Source organism: Mustela putorius, unplaced genomic scaffold, assembly GCF_011764305.1.
Source record: "Mustela putorius furo isolate JIRA1106 unplaced genomic scaffold, ASM1176430v1.1 tig00000508_pilon_pilon_pilon, whole genome shotgun sequence".
In the NCBI taxonomy this organism is placed as follows: domain Eukaryota; kingdom Metazoa; phylum Chordata; class Mammalia; order Carnivora; family Mustelidae; genus Mustela; species Mustela putorius.
Window position 1 is genome coordinate 3,312,071 of NW_025421402.1, and position 18,957 is coordinate 3,331,027.

At 51.0% G+C, this 18,957-nt stretch overlaps 1 protein-coding gene across 2 annotated transcripts; it reads right to left on the reverse strand.

Annotated features, from left to right (window-relative positions):
- Nucleotides 1-7,680: 7,680 nt before the first annotated feature.
- On the reverse strand, nt 7,681-16,154 carry LOC101678877 (tubulin alpha-8 chain). Of its 2 annotated transcripts, none has more exons than XM_004756320.3 (5): nt 16,062-16,154; nt 14,228-14,450; nt 12,685-12,833; nt 9,798-10,478; nt 7,681-8,076 (listed from the first exon to the last, which is right to left on the reverse strand). In XM_004756320.3, the coding sequence occupies exons 1-5, from the start codon at nt 16,062-16,064 to the stop codon at nt 7,783-7,785; spliced, it is 1,350 nt and encodes a 449-aa protein (XP_004756377.1). In that variant the 5' UTR covers nt 16,065-16,154; the 3' UTR covers nt 7,681-7,782. The 2 variants fall into 2 exon arrangements, with proteins under 2 accessions (XP_004756377.1, XP_044936953.1); XM_045081018.1 differs by lacking the exon at nt 16,062-16,154 and adding an exon at nt 15,432-15,651.
- Between the last annotated feature and the right edge of the window lie 2,803 nt (nt 16,155-18,957).

Consider the following 18,957-nt stretch of genomic DNA (forward strand, 5'->3'; position numbering starts at 1 on the left):
AGGGGGCGGAGAGGTACTGAGGGGTGCTTTGTGCGGGTGGGCCTACGGCCAGAGCTTGGATGCACAGAGCCAATTGTGCGGGCTCCAGAACACTGGGACTTGGGGAGAGGAGGATTGCAAGTGGTGAGAGGTCTTGGCGGAAAGGAAAATTGGAATAATTAACCACTGAGAATGAGTATCTTCAAAAGAGCTTAATTTGGGGGGAAGGAAGAGCATCAGGGAAGACAAAGACGTGATTGCTTAGAATAGGAACAGAGGATTCTATATGGAGAACAGTGATGGAAGATGCTCAGACCAATACAGAAAGTCCCCTTCTTGCCCCCTGCAGCGGGTTATGCTAACTGCCGTATTGACAGCAATGAGTGCCAAAGGACACTTGCTGCATGTCCCAGGTCCTATTCTAAGCACTGTGGGTTTAGCCTCATAACCACCCTAGGAGGTAGGGCCTGGTGTTCTAGGCTCATTTGAGGGATGAGGCCTGGGAACATGACAAAGGCCACACAGCGATTAAGTAACCAAGCTGGGATTCAGATCTAGGTATTCTGGCTGCAAAGTCTGCTCTTAATCATGAGTTAAGCTGCTCTGTGCTTTTTAAAGCCAGCTGAATGGATTTGCACACTGCCCCTCACACCTCTGCAGAGTCTTAAATATAGCAATTAGACATGACTTGTGCTCAGAGCTTATGAAATCCACTCCAGGGGCCCATCCCCCAGTGGGGATGGGGACTAATCCCTGGTAAGCCGCTCGTTAGTACAAGGTGACCAAATGGGCCAGGGTCTGCTTTTTCGCCTTTAGTTGCTGCTCCAGAAAATCCTGTATGGGACTTGCCTGTGGACTTCCTGATGTGATCGTCTCAAAGCAGCCCCTCCCAGAGGAGGCAAGCCACAGCCTTCCAAGGAGCCTGCCTGAGGCGGGGAGCCTGCTCAGACTTGATGGGAAGAACCAGACGCTAGATCAGCAAGAAAGGGAGAGAGAGAGAGAGAGAGCACGAGCACACGTGCACACCTGTCCCTTGAACACCCGCATCGCTGAATTTCTTCCTTACTGCCTAGGTTCTGTGTCCATGTCCATACACAGGAAGCGTCCTTAACTGGACATCTGGTCCATGGCCTCCACTTACAGACAAGGAGTGTCCGGGAGGAGAGAGTTACTTGACAAGGTCTCCACCCCTCCCCTGAGAGCTGGGTCATCCCTCTTCCCAGCCTGCTGTACTGCACGCCTCCCTCCTGAAGGCTAGAGCAAAGACGGGGAGAGGAAGCAGGGCGGGCCGCAGCCAGCGGCCCTCCCAGGAAGGTCCCCCCAGCCCTTCCTGTCAAGGAGGGAATCCCACACAGCTGCCTTGGCTGAGTCCGCCCAAGTCTTCATGAGCAGGTGTTCGAGTCACGGCCGAGCCAGCACCCAGAGCGCCCACCTGCTCTTCGGATGGGGGGGTTGGTTGGTGCGTGTGTTCGTGTGTGTCAGAATGCTCCAGGAAGTGCAAAAGCAGTCTCTGCCTGAGGCTAGGGCTGGAGCTCTGTCACCAATTTTGTCTCCAGCTTCTTTCTTTCTCCCCAGTACGACAGAACCCGCTTCACTGTGAGGTGGGAAATAAGGGACCAGGGATGTGGGCAGTCAGCAGCATTTATAACCATCTTCTAAACCTTAACTCCCAGACTTCTGAGGTCTCAGGCGGTCACCATCTTTCTGTCCTTAACAGAGCACTCCGACTCCCATCTTCCTGACTCAAACCTGAGTCCGTCACCTTAACTTAGTACCCAAATGGGCACCATGGGCCCGTACTATGTGGGGCGTGACTGAAACATAGGCCCTGTCCTCAAAGGCTCAAGCACAGGAAGGGTCCTTTCTTCTCTCTCCATAGGGACCTCTTGTTTGGGTGGGAAGATAGCTCTGCTGTGAAGACATGGCCTGTTCCTGTTGAATTTTCACCTGTCTCCCACCATTCTGCCATGAATCGTTGGCCCTGGCAGCAGAAATCTAGCTGTAGTAGTTCTGAGATGTTATGCTGTGCCCTCTGCAGTGTTTCTTTCTGGCCAACTCCTATTCAGCCTTCAAAACCCAGTCACCATCAACCCCATAGACTAGACTCTGGACTTTATTCACATTCCTACTCTTCTTTGTTGCATATTGTGATCTGTTCACATAGCTTCCTCTTTGTGTTTCTTCCCTTCTAAGCTTAGACTCAGGTGTCCCCCCACCCCATGCCAGGGACCCCTTCCTTGGTAGTGGCTGCGTTGAGGGGTCTAGGACCCTGAGGGCTCAGAGAAGGTGAGGCGATGTCTGCTGCTGGGCATTTTCAGATTCACTGGGTAAAGAGCAGGGATGCTTCTTCCCATTACCCCCCAGAAAATCAAAAGTCTCAAGTAGTATCCTATTCTTTTTTTTTTTTTTTAAAGATTTTATGTATTTTATTTGAGAGAGAGACAGCGAGAGAGAGCATGAGCGAGGAGAAGCAGACTCCCCATGGAGCTGGGAGCCCGATGCAGGACTCGATCCCAGGAGTCTGGGATCATGACCTGAGCCAAAGGAAGTCGTCCAACCAACTGAGCCACCCAGGCATCCCAAGTATCCTATTCTTTTTATGCCATTCACGTGAATGAATCAAAGATGAATTTTTTTTAACATTTTATATTTTATTTATTTGTCAGAGAGAGAGAGCGAGCGCGAGGGCAAAAGCAAGGGGAAGTGGCACTCGAATCCAGGACCCCAGGTTCATGACCTGAGCCGAAGGCAGACAATCAACTGAGTCACTCAAGTGTCCCAAAGATGAATTCTTCTACTTTAAATAAAAAATAGGGGTACCTGGGTGGCTTAGTTGGTTAAATGCCTGCCTTTAGCTGAGTCAGGATCCCAGGGTTCTGGGATCAAGCCCCACACCGGGCTCCCCGCTCAGTGTGGAGTCTGTTTCTCCCTCTGCTCCTCCCTCTGCTTGTGCTTTCTCTCTCTCAAATAAATAAAAATATCTCTTTTTAAATTTTTTTAGACTTTTAAAAAAAGATTTTATTTATTTATTTGACAGACAGAGATCACAAGTAGGCAGAGAGAGAGAATGGGAAGCAGGCTCCCCGCCGAGCAGAGAGCCCAATGTGGGGCTCAATCCCAGGACCCTGAGATCATGACCTGAGCTAAAGGCAGAGGCTTAACCCCCTGAGCCACCCAGGTGCCCCAATAAATAAAAATCTTTAATAAAAAATAAAAAACAGAAGCCAGGAATTCCAACCTCCCACCTGCAGCCCCAACTATACCAGTACTTGTCTGTCTCTGTCGCAGCTCTGACTCTAGCATCAAGGACTAAAAACACATCCTGTCCCCAAACCTTCTGTGACGGTTCTCTCCTCTGGGCTGGGAGGTCTCTCCACTCCTCTGGACAGCAGAGCTCTCTGGGGCATCTCCTCTGTCCTTCGGTACTCTCCATGGGTGATCTCACGCCCTGACCCTGAGTTTCAGAGTAGCATCTCCGGGGGCTCCGTGTGCTTTGGCTGGCCCCCAGGGAACTCAAGCTCAGCATTGTCTGTTAAAGGCTGAACTGTGCCCCTGCAAAATTCATATGCTGACATACCTCAGAGTGGGACTGTATGAGAGATAGGACCTTTCAAGAGGTAATTAAGATAAAGTCATACGGTGAGTCCTAGATGACTGGTGTCCTCATAAGAGGAGGAAATGGAGACACAGACAGGCACAGAGGGAAGACCATGTGAGGACACAGGAAGAAGATGGCCATCTGTAAGCCCAGGGGAGAAGCCGAAGGAACCAACCCTGACGACACCTTCGTGTCAGACTTCCGGCATCCAGAACCGTGAGAAAGTTGATTTCCGTTGCATAAGCCCCCCCGTAGTGGTCCTTGGTTTATGGCAGACTTAGGAGATGAATACAGTGTCTGAAGATGAATTCCTCTCCAAACCCAAGTAGAATAACATAGAGGGACAGCATTTCACGGCGTCCATGGCAGGAAACCGGTCATGCACAACTCTCTCCACGGGCCACACCACCAGCTGGTCCTAAATATTGGGATTCCAACCTCTTCTCTTCCCCATCTCACAGCTCTGGCTGAAGCATCAGCCCTCACCTCGCTTACCACAGCTACCCCTACCCCTCTCCTGCACTGTGCTTGGGAACTAACCCTTCTTGCAACTGCCAAGCAATTCTTTAAGGCAAGGTTTTCAATCTCGACACCACTGACATTTTGGGGCAGGACAGTTCTTGTTGAGAGGAGGTCTGTCCTGTGCCTCGTAGGATGCTTGCAGTAGCAGCCGAGCTCTCTCCCCACAGCACGCCCAACACCCCCTCTGCAGGTGTGCCAACCCAATCCGTCTGGTGACATCACCCTAGCCTGAGAACCACTGCTTTAAGGACAGGGGACCCTGGATGCTGGCACTCGACATCCACTGAAGGTTTTATACAGCAGAAAATTCAAACTCCTCTGTTGCCTCATTGGTTCTGTCTAGCATCTAGAATAAGCTGTGCTACATAGTAGGTACTCACTCAATAAACATTCGAGGAAGAGAGGTCAAAACCAAGGTCCTTTAGGTCAGTACCTTTTTCTCTAGCTCCCCCTTCTTCCATCTCAAGTTTCAGCTACAAACTGAAGAGAATGTATCTGTGCTTCCTGTATCTTTTCCTCCGCCAGTCTCTGCCGGGAACAGCCTGCCTTCTCTCTATCCCAGTAGACCTTCAGTATCTGGCTCAAGTGCCAGCCCTCTCAGAAGGAAGAGCTGGGGATCCCCATGTCCTTTAGGTGCACCCTGCACATTTCTCTCCCCAGTCTGAGCTTTAAGGAAGAGGGAAGACAAAGAGAGGCAGCCCATCGGTTCCTTGCTGTAGCTAGGCCTGGTGCGCGACACTATGTGCTTACAAGAAGCAAGAGGGCTCCCATCACCGATCTCCAAAAGGCCAAGGGACTGGAAACCCTGGGGAGTTCAGAAGGTGGGGGGGCGGGGAGGGGCATACAGGGAAGAGGCAAGAACAGCAAGACTAGTCAAAAATCTTCACAAAAAAGCAGGGGCGCCTGGGTGGCTCAGTGGGTTAAAGCCTCTGCCTTCAGCTCAGGTCATGATCCCAGGGTCCTGGGATTGAGCCCCGCATCGGGCTCTCTGCTCAGCAGGGAGCCTGCTTCCTCCTCTCTCTCTGCCTGCCTCTCAGCTTACTTGTGATCTCTTTCCATCAAATGAATAAATAAAAAAATTAAAAAAAAAAATCTTGAAAACAAGGTCACACCTCGGAGCAGTCAGATCTAAAAGGCATCTCAGGCACAGCTCAGGGGAGAGGTAAGGAGCAGCCTGAATACCAGGAATTAGTGAAAATCTTCACAAGAGAGAGAAACAAACAGCCGAGGCCTCCATACTTTTTTGAGGGTGGGAATTTTTTGTCAAGCTTCTAATACCAGCTAGCTGTGGTAGAAATGCTCTAATCTTCCCTGTCATTGAGGCTAACGCCTTTTAGTGTCCTGTTCTGATCACCAGCGGGATAACCACCCTCCTTTGCAAGGATTCCGCAGAGCCAACTTCCCACCAGGCTCCCAGGTCCTGGGTCTGTTACAAAGGGAAGGGGGTACCTGCAGGAGGCCATCTGGGTTTAGGCCCTGCTATGGCCAGGGCCAGAGCACACTTGCTGCCAGCTCCAATAAAAACTCTGCATGCACACCCCATCCTAATGCTCAAGTGAGGGTCATGCTTTACGTAGAGTACTTGTTAAGACACTGAGTGCTCTCAGTGCCAGACCACAGCTCCCACGGCAAGAAGCTCTCTGCTTCTCCATCATTACCCCACCAACGACTCCATAGCTGGACAGGAACCCAGGCAAGCCTCTCCCTGGGGACCCAAGGACATGCCTCTACCTGGGGCTCAGCAGTGGGTATTGGAGGGGAGGGGCGGAGTCCAGACACAGATGTAACAAAAGACCCTTCTGCTTATTTCGAAAATATACACAGAAAAGGGATAGGAAGTGAGAGAAGGGAAAGTGACTGATCCCTATTCTAGTTTGGGGCCACAGGAGAAGAGGATGGCAACCTCAAGTTTATCTAAATAAATTATCTGGCTCGCTCCGCCCACTTGTAACTGACTCACCCCATCCCCGGTTCTCATCACAGGAGGGCCTCGGGGTTAGGTGTCTAATTCTCACTGGCTGTTCTCCTTCCCAATGCCTGGGGCACCTGTAGGGCGAGGAGGGGTCTATTTAGTGGTTGGAACCCATAGAAGAGGAACTGCTAGTATGTATGAATTCATGTGTCCAGTGAGACAAAAAGCAGGGAAAGAAAGAGGAGAGAAAATGTTAGCTCTCGGTTTCTGGGTGAAGCTACCAGTAGAGCAGGCTCGACGTACTTGCTGAACATAGACTAATCCTAACCTTCCCTTCCTTCTACACCTTAACTCCACCTCTAACCCAAGCCCTAAGTCCTTGTGGATCTTCAGGAAGAGACCCATTCAGTTCCTGGGTTTGACAGTTTGCATAGGTCCACAAGCCCTCTTAAATGTCTGCAGCTTCACGGGTAGGGGTCAAAGTCTGGATCTGAGTGCTGTGCTCATGCACTCTAGGACACTGAACGCCTCCCAGGGATCAATCAAGCAAGACTTATAGATGTTGGGAATCAGTTCCTCGGTTAGCATTAAGAAACTTGTCCCCTGAACCCAAAGCAAGGCCACTACGGATACATCTGGGTAACCCTGAGGCTCACTGGTGCCTAAAAAAAGCAGAGACCCATCCTGAGTGACACACTGCAATTCAATGTCTGAAAAACAAAGCAGGTAGACTCGGATGAACAGTACAGGCTGGGCTGGGTTCTGCTCAATGGCCTTGCCAGGGGCTGAGTTTGGTCCAACGGAGATATCCCACCTCTTCAGAGAATACATTCCTGTCTGGCTGAGAGGCTTTCAAGCATATTAAGGAGAGACCTCCCCGAACCCAGGGCCATGCTGGAAGGGACCCTCCACTTTCCTCCCAGGTCCTGTTAGGTCCTTCTACTGACTAATACATTGATCTCTAAGACCGTATGTAGCCAGGTCCTAGAACATACCTTTCTCATCAGGGACCTCTTTAAAAATAAAAGATATAGACTTTTTTTTGTCTAAAAGGCTCATAGGCACTTTGAAAAGTATTTCAGATGTTCACAGCCCCAAGCTAAAGACTCCGTCTTTTGGGATCCTGTTTCTTGGACCCTGTGCCTTCACTTCATATGGCATCCCGCTGGAGCCCTAAATTTTAAGATGGCTGCTGCAGATTGGCTTGTCAATTCTTGTGGCTTCAACCTCTACTGCCCTCTGTTGGCCATGAGGAGGGAGGATAGGTTAAAAAACAAAAAACAAAAAACAAAAAACCCCAACATACTGGACTCCTTCCTGGCATTGAAACTGAGACAGACTTTCTCTCCTGGAATGCTAGGGGCAGACAAACTTCCAGCAGCTTTTGCCAGAACCTCTAGAAGGTTTACCTTTCCTCGGGGGTGGGGGTGGCTGGGATAAGGGGGTACATACAGGGAACCATCACATGAAGTCAAGGCCCCACAGTCCAGGTCCTGAGCCCCTGCCTATGTGTCAGGGTGGTCTGATCGGTCCTCCCGTAGGCATCCCCCTGGCTGGAAGCCCGGGAGGCAGAGGCCGCCCTGCCCCTTAACTCAGAAGGACGACGAGGATGTTGGGAAGTTAGTGAAGGCCCGTGCCTGGCCAGAACTTCACATCACAGAGCTCCACATCACTTGCAACACTGACTGTATTGGTAGGGGGTTAGGGAAACAGTGGAACGAGAAATACAAAACCAGGTAGAGAGGCCGGGCATTGCAGGGGCCAGGACACCCTAGAACTCCTCACTTTCATCTTCGCCGTCCATAGACTCTGTTCCCACTTCTTCATAATCCTTCTCTAAGGCGGCCAGGTCCTCCCGGGCCTCTGAGAACTCTCCTTCCTCCATGCCCTCGCCCACGTACCAGTGCACAAAGGCCCGTTTGGCATACATCAGGTCAAACTTGTGGTCGAGGCGGGCCCAGGCCTCGGCGATGGCTGTGGTGTTGCTCAGCATGCACACGGCCCGCTGCACCTTGGCCAGGTCACCCCTGGGCACCACAGTGGGGGGCTGGTAGTTAATGCCAACCTAAGAAGAAATAACAAGGAGGGTAAGCTCCTGGTTCTGGGTTCCCAGGAAGGGTTCTATGGAAGGACTCCCAAAGCCCGGAGAGGGGCTGTCCCCTGGTGTCTGGCATTGCCAGTCTATAAGGAACACAGGGATAAGGGAGCAAGTTTACCACCATTAGGAAACAAACTGATCCAGAATGTGGGACTTTCAAGACACTAAGACCAGTCCCTTCAAAACCACCACCCAGAAAAAGGGTGGCTGCTTTCATTAAAAGAATGAAGAGGGGCGCCTGGGTGGCTCAGTGGGTTAAAGCCTCTGCCTTCGGCTCATGCCATGATCTCGGGGTCCTGGGATCGAGCCCGCATCGGGCTCTCTGCTGGGTGGAGAGACTGCTTTCCCCTCTCTCTCTGCCTGCCTCTCTGCCTACTTCTGATCTGTCAAGTAAATAAATAAAATCTTAAAAAAAAAAAAAAAAAAAAAAAGAATGAAGAGACAAATACTATGCCTGGGCCTAGATTATATCCTGACTTTGGCAAATGGATATGAGAAATACTTGTGGAAATTGGGAAAATTCAGATATTGACTTAGGTATTCTTATTTTGGAGGAGTATTAATTTTGTTAGGAACAAAAACAGACCAGTGGGTCAGAAATGCCTGTAAATGAGTGTAAATGGGTCAGCAAAGCAAAAATAAAGGAAGCCTAGGAGAGTCAGATTTTGAATCGAGGCAGCGTACATGCAAATTATACTAATCTCCCCATTTTTCTATAGTTTAGAAAATAGTTTTAAAAATATAAAATCTTGTGAGATCTCCAATTGGATCTAAACCTAACCTACTTTAAAAATTGCTCTATTCAGATATTCAGAATATATACATTTCATATTCCACGTTTAAAAAAAAGAAAGAAAAGAAAAAAAAGAAAGAAAAGTCAACTTCCCCCTTAACTGCCTCTCCAGACAGCAAGCTTACTACTTCCTGAAGGCAGCCTATTCTTTCTCCCAGTAGCTGAAGCTTTCCTAATATGGACTTGGGAGAATTCACCTCCCGCACTTCCTAGCCCCGGTTGCTAGTTTTGAGCTACAGGACAGCTCTTCAGTCCTAGCACATGGCTGTTAGCTTTAACACCGGAGTCCCTGTGTCCCCTCCCGTCATGGTCACATCTGCAACCAACAGCAACACCAGGCAGGGTTTTCTAAATGCCACAGCTGCCACCTTTAATCTTTCTAATCTCACCCTGGAACAAAACCCATAAAACTTGAACTTGCTCAGTACCCTTTGGGAATGTGGAGCGGGAAAAGAAAAGGGCATAAACAAATTCTTCCTCATTACTTCAAAAGGAAGGGGCTGCATTCATAGATCTTCTGACCATGTCTTGCCCATTATCTGAATGGAAGGTCTTTTGAGTTTCCAGAAGCATGCTCTTCCCAGCAGGAGTCGTATTGGGTGGGTACATTCCTGGCACAGGTGAACGATCGATCCCAACCCGACTGGCAAACCCAGGGAGTGCCTATTTGCCAGGCTAAGAGACGTGAAACCTACTTTTCCTTTCATAAAGACAAGATTTGGGGCAGAATAAAAAAGCTGTTATTTGCCCGAATCTCTCCATCCCTAGCGCTTTTTTCGTCCTGCCTGGCGCTCTGTAGCAATCTTCCCTCTCAGCGGGTACACAAGCCACATGCTCACCGCCTCCCCTCTCCCCCACTGCACCCCTCCCGCCCCCGACTTCATTCCCAGCTTGCCTTGAAACCTGTGGGACACCAGTCCACAAACTGGATGGTGCGCTTGGTCTTGATAGCAGCGATGGCGGCGTTTACGTCTTTGGGCACCACTTCCCCGCGGTACAGCATGCAGCAGGCCATGTATTTGCCATGGCGAGGGTCACACTTGACCATCTGGTTGGAGGGCTCGAAGCAGGCGTTGGTGATCTCTGCCACTGACAGCTGCTCATGGTACGCTTTCTCGGCCGAGACGATGGGGGCGTAGGTCACCAGGGGGAAATGGATGCGGGGGTAGGGCACCAGGTTGGTCTGGAACTCCGTGAGGTCCACGTTGAGGGCCCCGTCGAAGCGCAGGGAGGCCGTGATGGAGGACACGATCTGGCCAATGAGCCGGTTGAGGTTGGTGTAGGTGGGGCGCTCGATGTCCAGGTTGCGCCGACAGATGTCGTAAATGGCCTCGTTGTCCACCATGAAGGCACAGTCCGAGTGCTCCAGGGTGGTGTGGGTGGTCAGGATGGAGTTGTAGGGCTCCACCACAGCCGTGGACACCTGGGGCGCGGGGTAGATGGCAAATTCCAACTTGGACTTCTTGCCGTAGTCAACAGAAAGCCGCTCCATCAACAGGGAGGTGAAGCCTGAGCCAGTGCCACCCCCAAAGCTGTGGAAGATGAGGAAACCCTGAAGGCCGGTGCACTGATCTGTCTGGGGTAGGAGAGAACAGCGTTAGCAGGCAGGTGACCCACCCCACCCCCTAGTTCCCCAGCCCCTTTCTCCCAACAGAACCCTCTTCTGGGGACGCCTGGGTGGCTCAGTTGGTTAAGCAGCTGCCTTCGGCTCAAGTCATGATCCCAGCGTCCTGGGATCGAGTCCCACATCGGGCTCCTTGCTCAGCAGGGAGCCTGCTTCTCCCTCTGCCTCTGCCTGCCATTCTGTCTGCCTGTGCTCGCTCTCTCCCCCCCTCTCTCTCTCTGATAAAAACAAACAAACAAAAAAACCCTCTTCCGTCCCCAAAGCTACTGTGACCCAACCACAGCTTTATTTACTTCTGTATTTAGAAAACAAACACAACAAAATCAATAAAATAAACAAAATAAAACGTGTACCACAATTTGTACTACATCTTATTGCTGGTATAATGAACGGTTTGACAAGTGTGTATACCTACCTTACCAAACTAATCAAGATAGAGAAATTTCTGTGACTCCAGAAAGTTCTCTCATGCTCTTTTGTTTCTTCTCAGGAGAGGTGAGAAGAGAACACCTACAGGGGTTTGAAGTTCTAGGGGACAGATGACCTCGAAGGGCGTTGCTGTGTTCATGAAGTGGCAAGTGAGGGGCGGTGGGAGGGGAGAGGTGAGGAGGGTCGGGTGGGATGGAACATTGTTGTCGGACAGCTGGGCCCTCTCAACTCTGCAAGAGAGTGAGAGGTCGGGGGAGGCGGTGGCGGCATCTTGTTGAACATAGAGATCCCTCGCCCCGCACTTGAGCCTGGAACCCAGGGACCTGCGGGTTTAACAAGTACCCGGGCTGACTGCTGATGTAGCTGGAACTTGGACTAGAAGAGCGTCAATTTGGGGGCACCTGGGTGGCTCAGTGGGTTAAAGCCTGTGCCTTCAGCTCAGGTCATGATCCCAGAGTCCTGGGATCGAGCCCCACATTGGGTTCTCTGCTCAGCAGGGAGCCTGCTTCCCCTTCTCTCTCTGCCTGCCTATGATCTCTGTCAAATAAATGGATAAAATCTTAAAACAAACAAACAAAAAAGCACCCTTTATGGAATGTACATTTTTTTTAGAAGAGCATCAATGTGTACCAGATGCACAGGGAGTAAGGACATAAAAATTCTCCATTTATTTGCGATATATCCATATAGCAAATCACTGTTGTACACCTGAAACTAATGCTATGGTAATTATATCCCAATAAAAATCACTTAAACAAAAAGCAAGCTTTATGCAAACTGAAAACAACAACGAAAATATCCCAAACACCTCACCAAACCAAAAACCAAAACCCAAAAAGCAAACCACCCCTCCTCCCCACACCCCCCAGCCCAAAAACCTCTTTAAAAAATCCTAGGACACTTGGGTGACTTGGTTAAGCATCTGCCTTTGGCTCAGGTCATGATCCCAGGGGCCTGGGATAGAGTCCTACATTGGGCTTCTTAGCCAGGAGTCTGCTTCTACCCCTCCCTGCTGTTTGGGATCTCTCGCTCTCTCAAAAAAAATAAATAAATACAATCTTAAAAAAAAAAAGAAAGAAAAAATTTGAAGCCCAAAGGGAACTTTGTTTTTGCAAGCACAGAATCCCATTCCTCAAGTCAATGACTGGCAAGTCCTCCGTCCAAACTAGTGAGCAGAAGTAGGTCTGGACAGTCCCCTCTAGAGGACCAGTGCCGGTAGTACCAGCTCCCACTTGGCCTCGCTCCTGGTTTTCAGTGCCTCAGGCAAGGGATGGGATAAACTGGGAAGTGGTTAAAAACTAACCAGTAAGTGAGAGCCTCTCCCAGCTGTAAAGTTCTGCTTAGGAATCTAAGAACAGGCTGAGCGGCCAAAGCAGCTTCTACCTACTCGCTGGGGGCAGAGAGGGATCAAAGCTCAAAGGCGGCTTGGATTGGACGGTTGGACCTGCCAAAGCTAGGAACCAGCCGCGAAGGAGCCGGAGTCCAGAGACTCAGGCAGAACCAGTTATTCCGGCTCCTAACCCTAGATCCACACCCGGGACACGCAGCTCCCCCTAGGGGCAGGCGAGGATAGACAAGCCAAAGGAGCCATCAGGACACCACCGCCAGGGCCACGGCCACAGATCTGCGGTTTCCCTTTCTTCCACACGTGTCCAGGCTCCCAGGCCAGGAAGGGAGAGTCAGGACACATGGAACTCCTGAAGGTGTCAAGGGCGCTCGGTCTGCTCACCAGTTTTCGGATTCGCTCCAGCACAAGATCGATGATCTCCTTCCCCACAGTGTAGTGGCCTCGGGCATAGTTGTTGGCAGCGTCCTCCTTGCCAGATATCAGCTGCTCAGGGTGGAAGAGCTGCCTATAAATGCCAGTTCTTACCCCATCTTGAGGGGAAGAAAGAGGGCAAAGGTAAGAGAGGCTGGTCTCATCCCCCACGAGGACACAGGTGCCAGGACCGCTGCTGCGTGGACACAGGTGCTAGGATTTACGCTGTTAAGCTAAGCTCCCCTAGGTAAAACTGCAAAAGGGAGCATGAATGGCAAAAGGCCTTCCAGAGACCCCCTTCCAAAGTCTAGTTAGTCCTCCCTGGGCCTGAGAGGGGTAAGTCAGGGGGCCCCTTTAACAGCGCCTTCCCTCATAGCCACTTCTACTTGGTGAGGAATCAGAGGGGGTCTAGGGGAATCTCAATGACTTTTTTTTTATTTTTAAAGATTTTATTTATTTATTTGAGAGAGAGTGAGAGAGAGCACGAGAGGGGGGAAGGTCAGAGGGAGAAGCAGACTCCACAGGAAGCTGGGAGCCCGATGTGGGACTCAATCCTGGGACCTTGGGATCATGACCTGAGCTGAAGGCAGTCGTTCAACCAACTGAGCCACCCAGGCGCCCTCAAAGACTTTTGACTGGGACTAGAACACAGACTGATGCAGAAAACCCACTCCACAGTTTAACATCCACAAAACGGTCTTTGGAAAGATGGGGAGATGGAGAAGTGCTTGGGTGGCTCAGTGGGTTAAGTGTCTGACCTTGGTTCAGGTCACAGTCTTAGGGTCCTGGGCTCGAGCCCCTCGTTGGGTTCCCTGTTCAGTGGGGAGCCTGCTTCTCCCTCTCCCCCACACTCTCTTTCAAATATGTTAAATCTGAAAGGAAGGAAGGAAAGGAGAGGGAGAGAGAAAGAAGGAAGGAAAGACACAAGGAAGGAAGGAAGGAAAAGAAAGAAAGATAAGAGAGAAGAGGAAAGAGAAAGAAAGACGGGGAGGCGGTAGGGTAAAGTTTTCAGGAACAGGAAACTGAGGGGATCCAGATGCAGAAAGAAGGAAGCAGAGAACCCCCTGGGAGCCAGCAACAGCCGAGTTCCCACAGGTCCACATCCTATTAAGGGGCCCACCCCTTCCAGTTAAGACTGAGTAAGGGGCCATTAAGAATGTTCTCAATGCCCGATTCCTTAGGCAGCTCAAGAGTCTGTGGGTAGGAAAAAGGAAGTAAGTTTAAAGTTTCTGCTTTTATAACCATTCTTTTCTGCAGCCTTCATTCTGCATCTCACCCCTGACTCAAAAATCTGGCAGTTTCTGGGCAGAGCAGTTTGACTGATAACCCTCTTGGCACAGGAAGCCCTTAGGACCCCTCCTGAAGTCAGAGTCTAGACAAAAGAGCAGACTTTAGAGTTGTTCTTGGCAGGGGGCTGCCTGCATTCCAACAGCTTTTCCCCTAAGCAGAGCTCCCCACTGACTTTGGGGCTGGCGAAAAATACAGGCTGGAGAGGGGAACCTTGCCCACTCACCTATGACAGCAGGCTCCAGGTCCACAAAGACAGCTCGGGGCACATGCTTGCCAGCCCCGGTCTCACTGAAGAAGGTGTTGAAGGAGTCATCACCGCTGCCCAGCGCCTTGTCACTGAGCATGGTGCCATTGGGCTGGATGTCGTGCTCCAAGCAGTAGAGCTCCCAGCAGGCATTGCCCATCTGCACGCCCGCCTGGCCCACATGGATGGAGATACACTCACGCTGTTGGGGGAAGCAGAGAGATGATGTGGTGTGAATGGAGAAGGGAAGCAAGTTCCCTCCCTGGAGCCTGAGGCCTGACAGTGAGTTACATGGTCCAAAACCCAAAAGCCTGGGTTCCCTTTCCAGACTTTCCCACACTTTAAGCCAAACGACCTCATTTTCTTTCCATTTCCTTAGGGCTCAAGAACGAAGGTGGCTAAAAAGCCTAGGTCTTCAGGGGCAGGAACTAAAGAAAGCCGATACCAAGCCACCAAGTCCCAATGCCTAGTGCCCTGTGTGCTGGGCGGGGCGGGGACAGGAAAGCTCAGAGTCCTGCACACCAAGATGGGGCCTCCAGCACTGGACCCCTAGGAGAAGGGGTCTCCCATGGTGGGGACTCTGTGCCCCTTCTGAAGGGGCAGAAGATGAAGTTCATGTCTTTGGGTTAACAGAGGCAGGGGCTCTGGAGTTAGAGCTAGTCTGAAAACACAACCTCCCCTTTTTTGGGGGGTGGGGGATAGGCCCTGACTCTGGACACTTGTCCCTGCCCACCGCAGTACACAGTCAACCTAGGTAAGTGCTGCTGGATGGTCATGATGGAGCCAGAAGACTCGCCCTGCCCTTTCAGCTCTCCTGAGGTAACTCCTACAAGGGACAGACTCTTTTCTATTCTGGTCCTTCACCCCCAGCCCACAGTCTAGAGTGTGAAAGGGCTTGCATATGTCCCAGAGGCGGAGGAGGTCTTCTAAGACAACTGGCAAAAGTTTAGCGATTTCAGGAGCTATCCTTCAAGACAGCCTCCAAGCCTCTACAGGGCCTCAGGACACAGGCGGGGTCTAAAGATTCCTGGGAGGCCCTGACGCCTGACACACCCCTAGCTCTTCGGTTTAACGGAGGAATTCACGGGCTTAGGCAACTAGGAGAGAAGTAAAGATATTCCTCCTGAGACGGCAGGAGGAGCTCACGGTCATGCCTGACCAGGGAGGGGTCAAGGTCGTGCACCTCAGACTTCTGGCTGGAATCTGGCCGCGGGAGACAAAGGCATTCAGACGAACAGTGCAGAACTGGAGAAACCTGCCGGAGTTGGCCGAGCGGCCCGGGTCCGGCCTCCAGCGCGGGAGTGTGACTTCACAGGGAGGCGGGGACTGCAGCTGGGGGCGGGCGCCCCTTTGTCCCGGACTGCCGCGGGACAAAACTGGGGCGGGTCCACGCTCCCGACTCCGAAGCGCGCTGCCCAGCCCTGCCGGGGTTGGGGGCCCCCAGGCTGCGCGCAGCGCGGGACAGACCTCACCACGCTGGCGCCCCGCCGGCCCCGCGCCCTTCCCTCCCCTCTGCAGCCCGAGCGCGCAAAACTTCTCCAGCTCGCGTCCGCCCCTCCCCGCCTCTCCCGGGCAAGGAGCTCAGAAGACCAGCGCTCGGACGCGGCGGGCGTCCCCGGCCTTCCGCACAGCCCCCCACGCCGTGGTCGCCGTGACCACCCCAAACCCCCAACACACCCCGGACTGCCCGACCTCCCCTCCTTCCCGCGCAACTGGCCCTTTACCCGGGACCCTCGGGCGCCCCCAGCACGCTCTTTCCCGCGCAGCACCCCCCTCCCCGTGGACTCCGCCAGTGCCCTCAGCTCCCTCTCACCATGGCTGTTCTGACAAGTGATGCTTGCGGAGGGTCGTTGGCTGCAGACGCGTTACGGGTCTCCAGCAACACTAGGAATCCCCGAGCAGTCCGGCTAGCTGGGGCTTATATATCCCCGCCCAGCCGCCAGCCATGCCTCCTGGCGGGGCTCCCGCCCCCTCCGCGCCTCTCATTGGGCCGAGTTCCCAGCGAGGCCCGCCCCCCTCTCCGTTATTGGGCGGGCGCTTATGAAATATCCCCGCCCTAGCAGGTCATTGGGCAGTTTGTAAAGCCAAAGGGAGGGAAAGCCTTGGGGATCCGAGTCCTCCCGGACCGATCGACCCTCGTCCCCTCTTTTGGAGCGTGTGCTGGATCTGAGAGGTTGGCGCTTTGGAGAAACGCATTTGTTTCTTTGTTGCCTTAAGTCATTTTACGGGTAACGCGGCGGACCTAGTTCGAAAAGTGCATAAACCTTGGACGGTGGCGCAGACTGGAGCTCAGCAACCGCTAGAGAAGGAAAGATGCTGTGATGAGAACCAGGTGCTGAGAGCTCAAAAGGCAGCAAGGGTGGGGGAGGGTTGGACAGGCAGGTATGGGAGAGAGCATTCCAGGCGCAGGTAATTGCAATTTACCTCCCTTTCACTGCGGCAAGCGCTTCAGATCAGGTGACTCCGATTGCGAGAGAGCAGGGGGTCCAAGCTGGGTAAAGCACATTGAAGAGGACTTGTAGGGTGAACATGGATGCTACTTTGAAGAGTTTGCACATAATTCCACTGGCTGTGGAGCACCTTTGAGGGCCAGTGATTAGAAGAGTGATGTGATAAGCAGTATTTCAGGCAGTCATAGATGTTACTTCTGTATTTTTTTTTTCTCCTGGTGGTGATTTCATATATTTCCATGCGAAAGGGCATACACACATTTTCCTTCAGTTGTTTCTTAGCTGTCTGAGATGGGGTCTTCTAAATACCTAAGTGAAACAAATTAGCCCATTTCCTAGCTTGGGAGGGTTAATTGGCATTTGGTTTAATCAAATATCTGGACACCCCACAAAGATTACCTTAATATTTGTTCAGCACATTCCAGAGGAGTCTGAAGCATCTGTCACCTCCTGTTCTCACTTCCCGCTGGCAAGGCGACTGCACCCAGATTATGCCAGTCAGTCCTGGAGATTTGAATTGTTGCTTTAGGAAAATCTGCAGCTGCAATGACTTTCTGTTGATACAACTCATGAAGATTTAAAGTTACTGTGTCACTCACCAGTGTGACATCAGATCAGCTGCCCCCTGGATTCCTCCACCTGTTTCTCTATAAGACTCCAGACATATTGTTCAAAAGTGTTCTGACATGTTTTTGAGACTAAATGTTTGTCTAGGTGGCTTGGTGATTTAAATTCAGGGTGCAAAGGTTAACTTCAAACTCTGAAGTGTGTTCTTTGATCCCAACCCTTGTATTTTATGAGGCTGCTCGCTTTAAAGTGGTTATCTCTGGACAAGGGATAAGGTGAGAGAGTGTGGTTGAACATTCAAAGAGGTAATTTGAAAACCCTTGGATATACAAAGCTAAGTCATAGTTATTCATTGTCTGTCACTGGCCCAAGCAAAACAACTCAAATGTTACATCTTACTGAATGTGGGCATATCAGTGATTAAAATGAAGCGATCTGGCCATAAACTCAAAAAGCATAAACTCCACACCATCATCTCTTCCTTGCCTGGTCCTATTAGATATTCATTCTACCAGCTTTGTAGCATCTGCTGGTTCAAAATGTCCTTCCGTTTCATTATTGAATACAGTGAGTGGGCTTTACCCCCAAATAAAACTATATTTGCAACAGTAATCCTGTGTTATTTGTGGAAATGACACAAACCAACCTCTCTTGACAATGTGCTTCTTTATAGAACACAGATTAAAATCAGTTCTCTCATAAGGTGTTTGGATTTATTTTTGTCATCTAGATGACTGCAAAGCTTAGATTTTTTTTTTTTAAGATCTTATTTTACTTATTTGACACAGAGAGAGAGAGATCACAAGCAGAGAGGCAGGCAGAGAGAGAGAGGGGAAACAGGCTCCCCGCTGAGCAGAGAGCCTGATGTGGGGCTTGATCCTAGGACTCTGGGATCATGACCCAAGCTGAAGGCAGAGGCTTAACCCACTGAGCAACCCACGTGCCCCCAAAGTTTAGATTCTTTTTCTAACTTTCATCTTTTTCTCTATATTACTCCGCTGATCTCAAGCTTAGTGCCATTGCAGACATGCCATTTTTACACAGTTCTTCAGGAATTTAAGATATACTGAAGTTCAGAGGGAAAGGTCATGGTTACCTCTAAGTTTCAAACAATCTAAAGATTCCTGATAAGTCTGCATCCTTTCCTGATAGGTACTTCCTTCCTGTCCTGCCTTGCCACAAAGAATAAAATAACACTGAATTGAAAGGAAACCCACAGTCCTGTCTGGGTGAGGGAGGGACAAAGAAGATGGAGAGGCTTTGTGGGAACAAGAATATCCTGTTCAGGGCGCCTGGGTGGCTCAGTGGGTTAAGCCTCTGCCTTCGGCTCGGGTCATGATCTCCGGATCCTGGGATCCAGTCCCACATTGGGCTCTCTGCTCAGCAGGGAGCCTGCGCCCCCACCCCCTGCCTGCTTCTCTGCCTACTTGTGATCTCTGTCAAATAAATTAATAAGATCTAGGGACGCCTGGGTGGCTCAGTTGGTTAAGCGGCTGCCTTCAGCTCAGGTCATGATTCCAGCATCCTGGGATCGAGTCCCGCATCGGGCTCCTTGCTCAGCGGGAGCCTGCTTCTCCATCTGCCTCTGCCTGCCACTCTGTCGGCCTGTGCTCACTCTGACAAATAAATAAAATTTTAAAAAAAATTAATAAAATCTTAAAAAAAAAAAAGAATATCCTGTTCATCCGCTGG

Bases quoted from the DNA above. Each gene is read 5' to 3' on its own strand.
- LOC101678877 (XM_004756320.3), bottom strand. The intron at 12,834-14,227 runs GTGAGTGGGCAA...CTTCCCCTCAAG, and splicing joins CCTGGAGCCTGCTGTCATAG to ATGGGGTAAGAACTGGCATT. The intron at 10,479-12,684 runs GTGAGCAGACCG...CTCCTACCCCAG, and splicing joins TGGAGCGAATCCGAAAACTG to ACAGATCAGTGCACCGGCCT.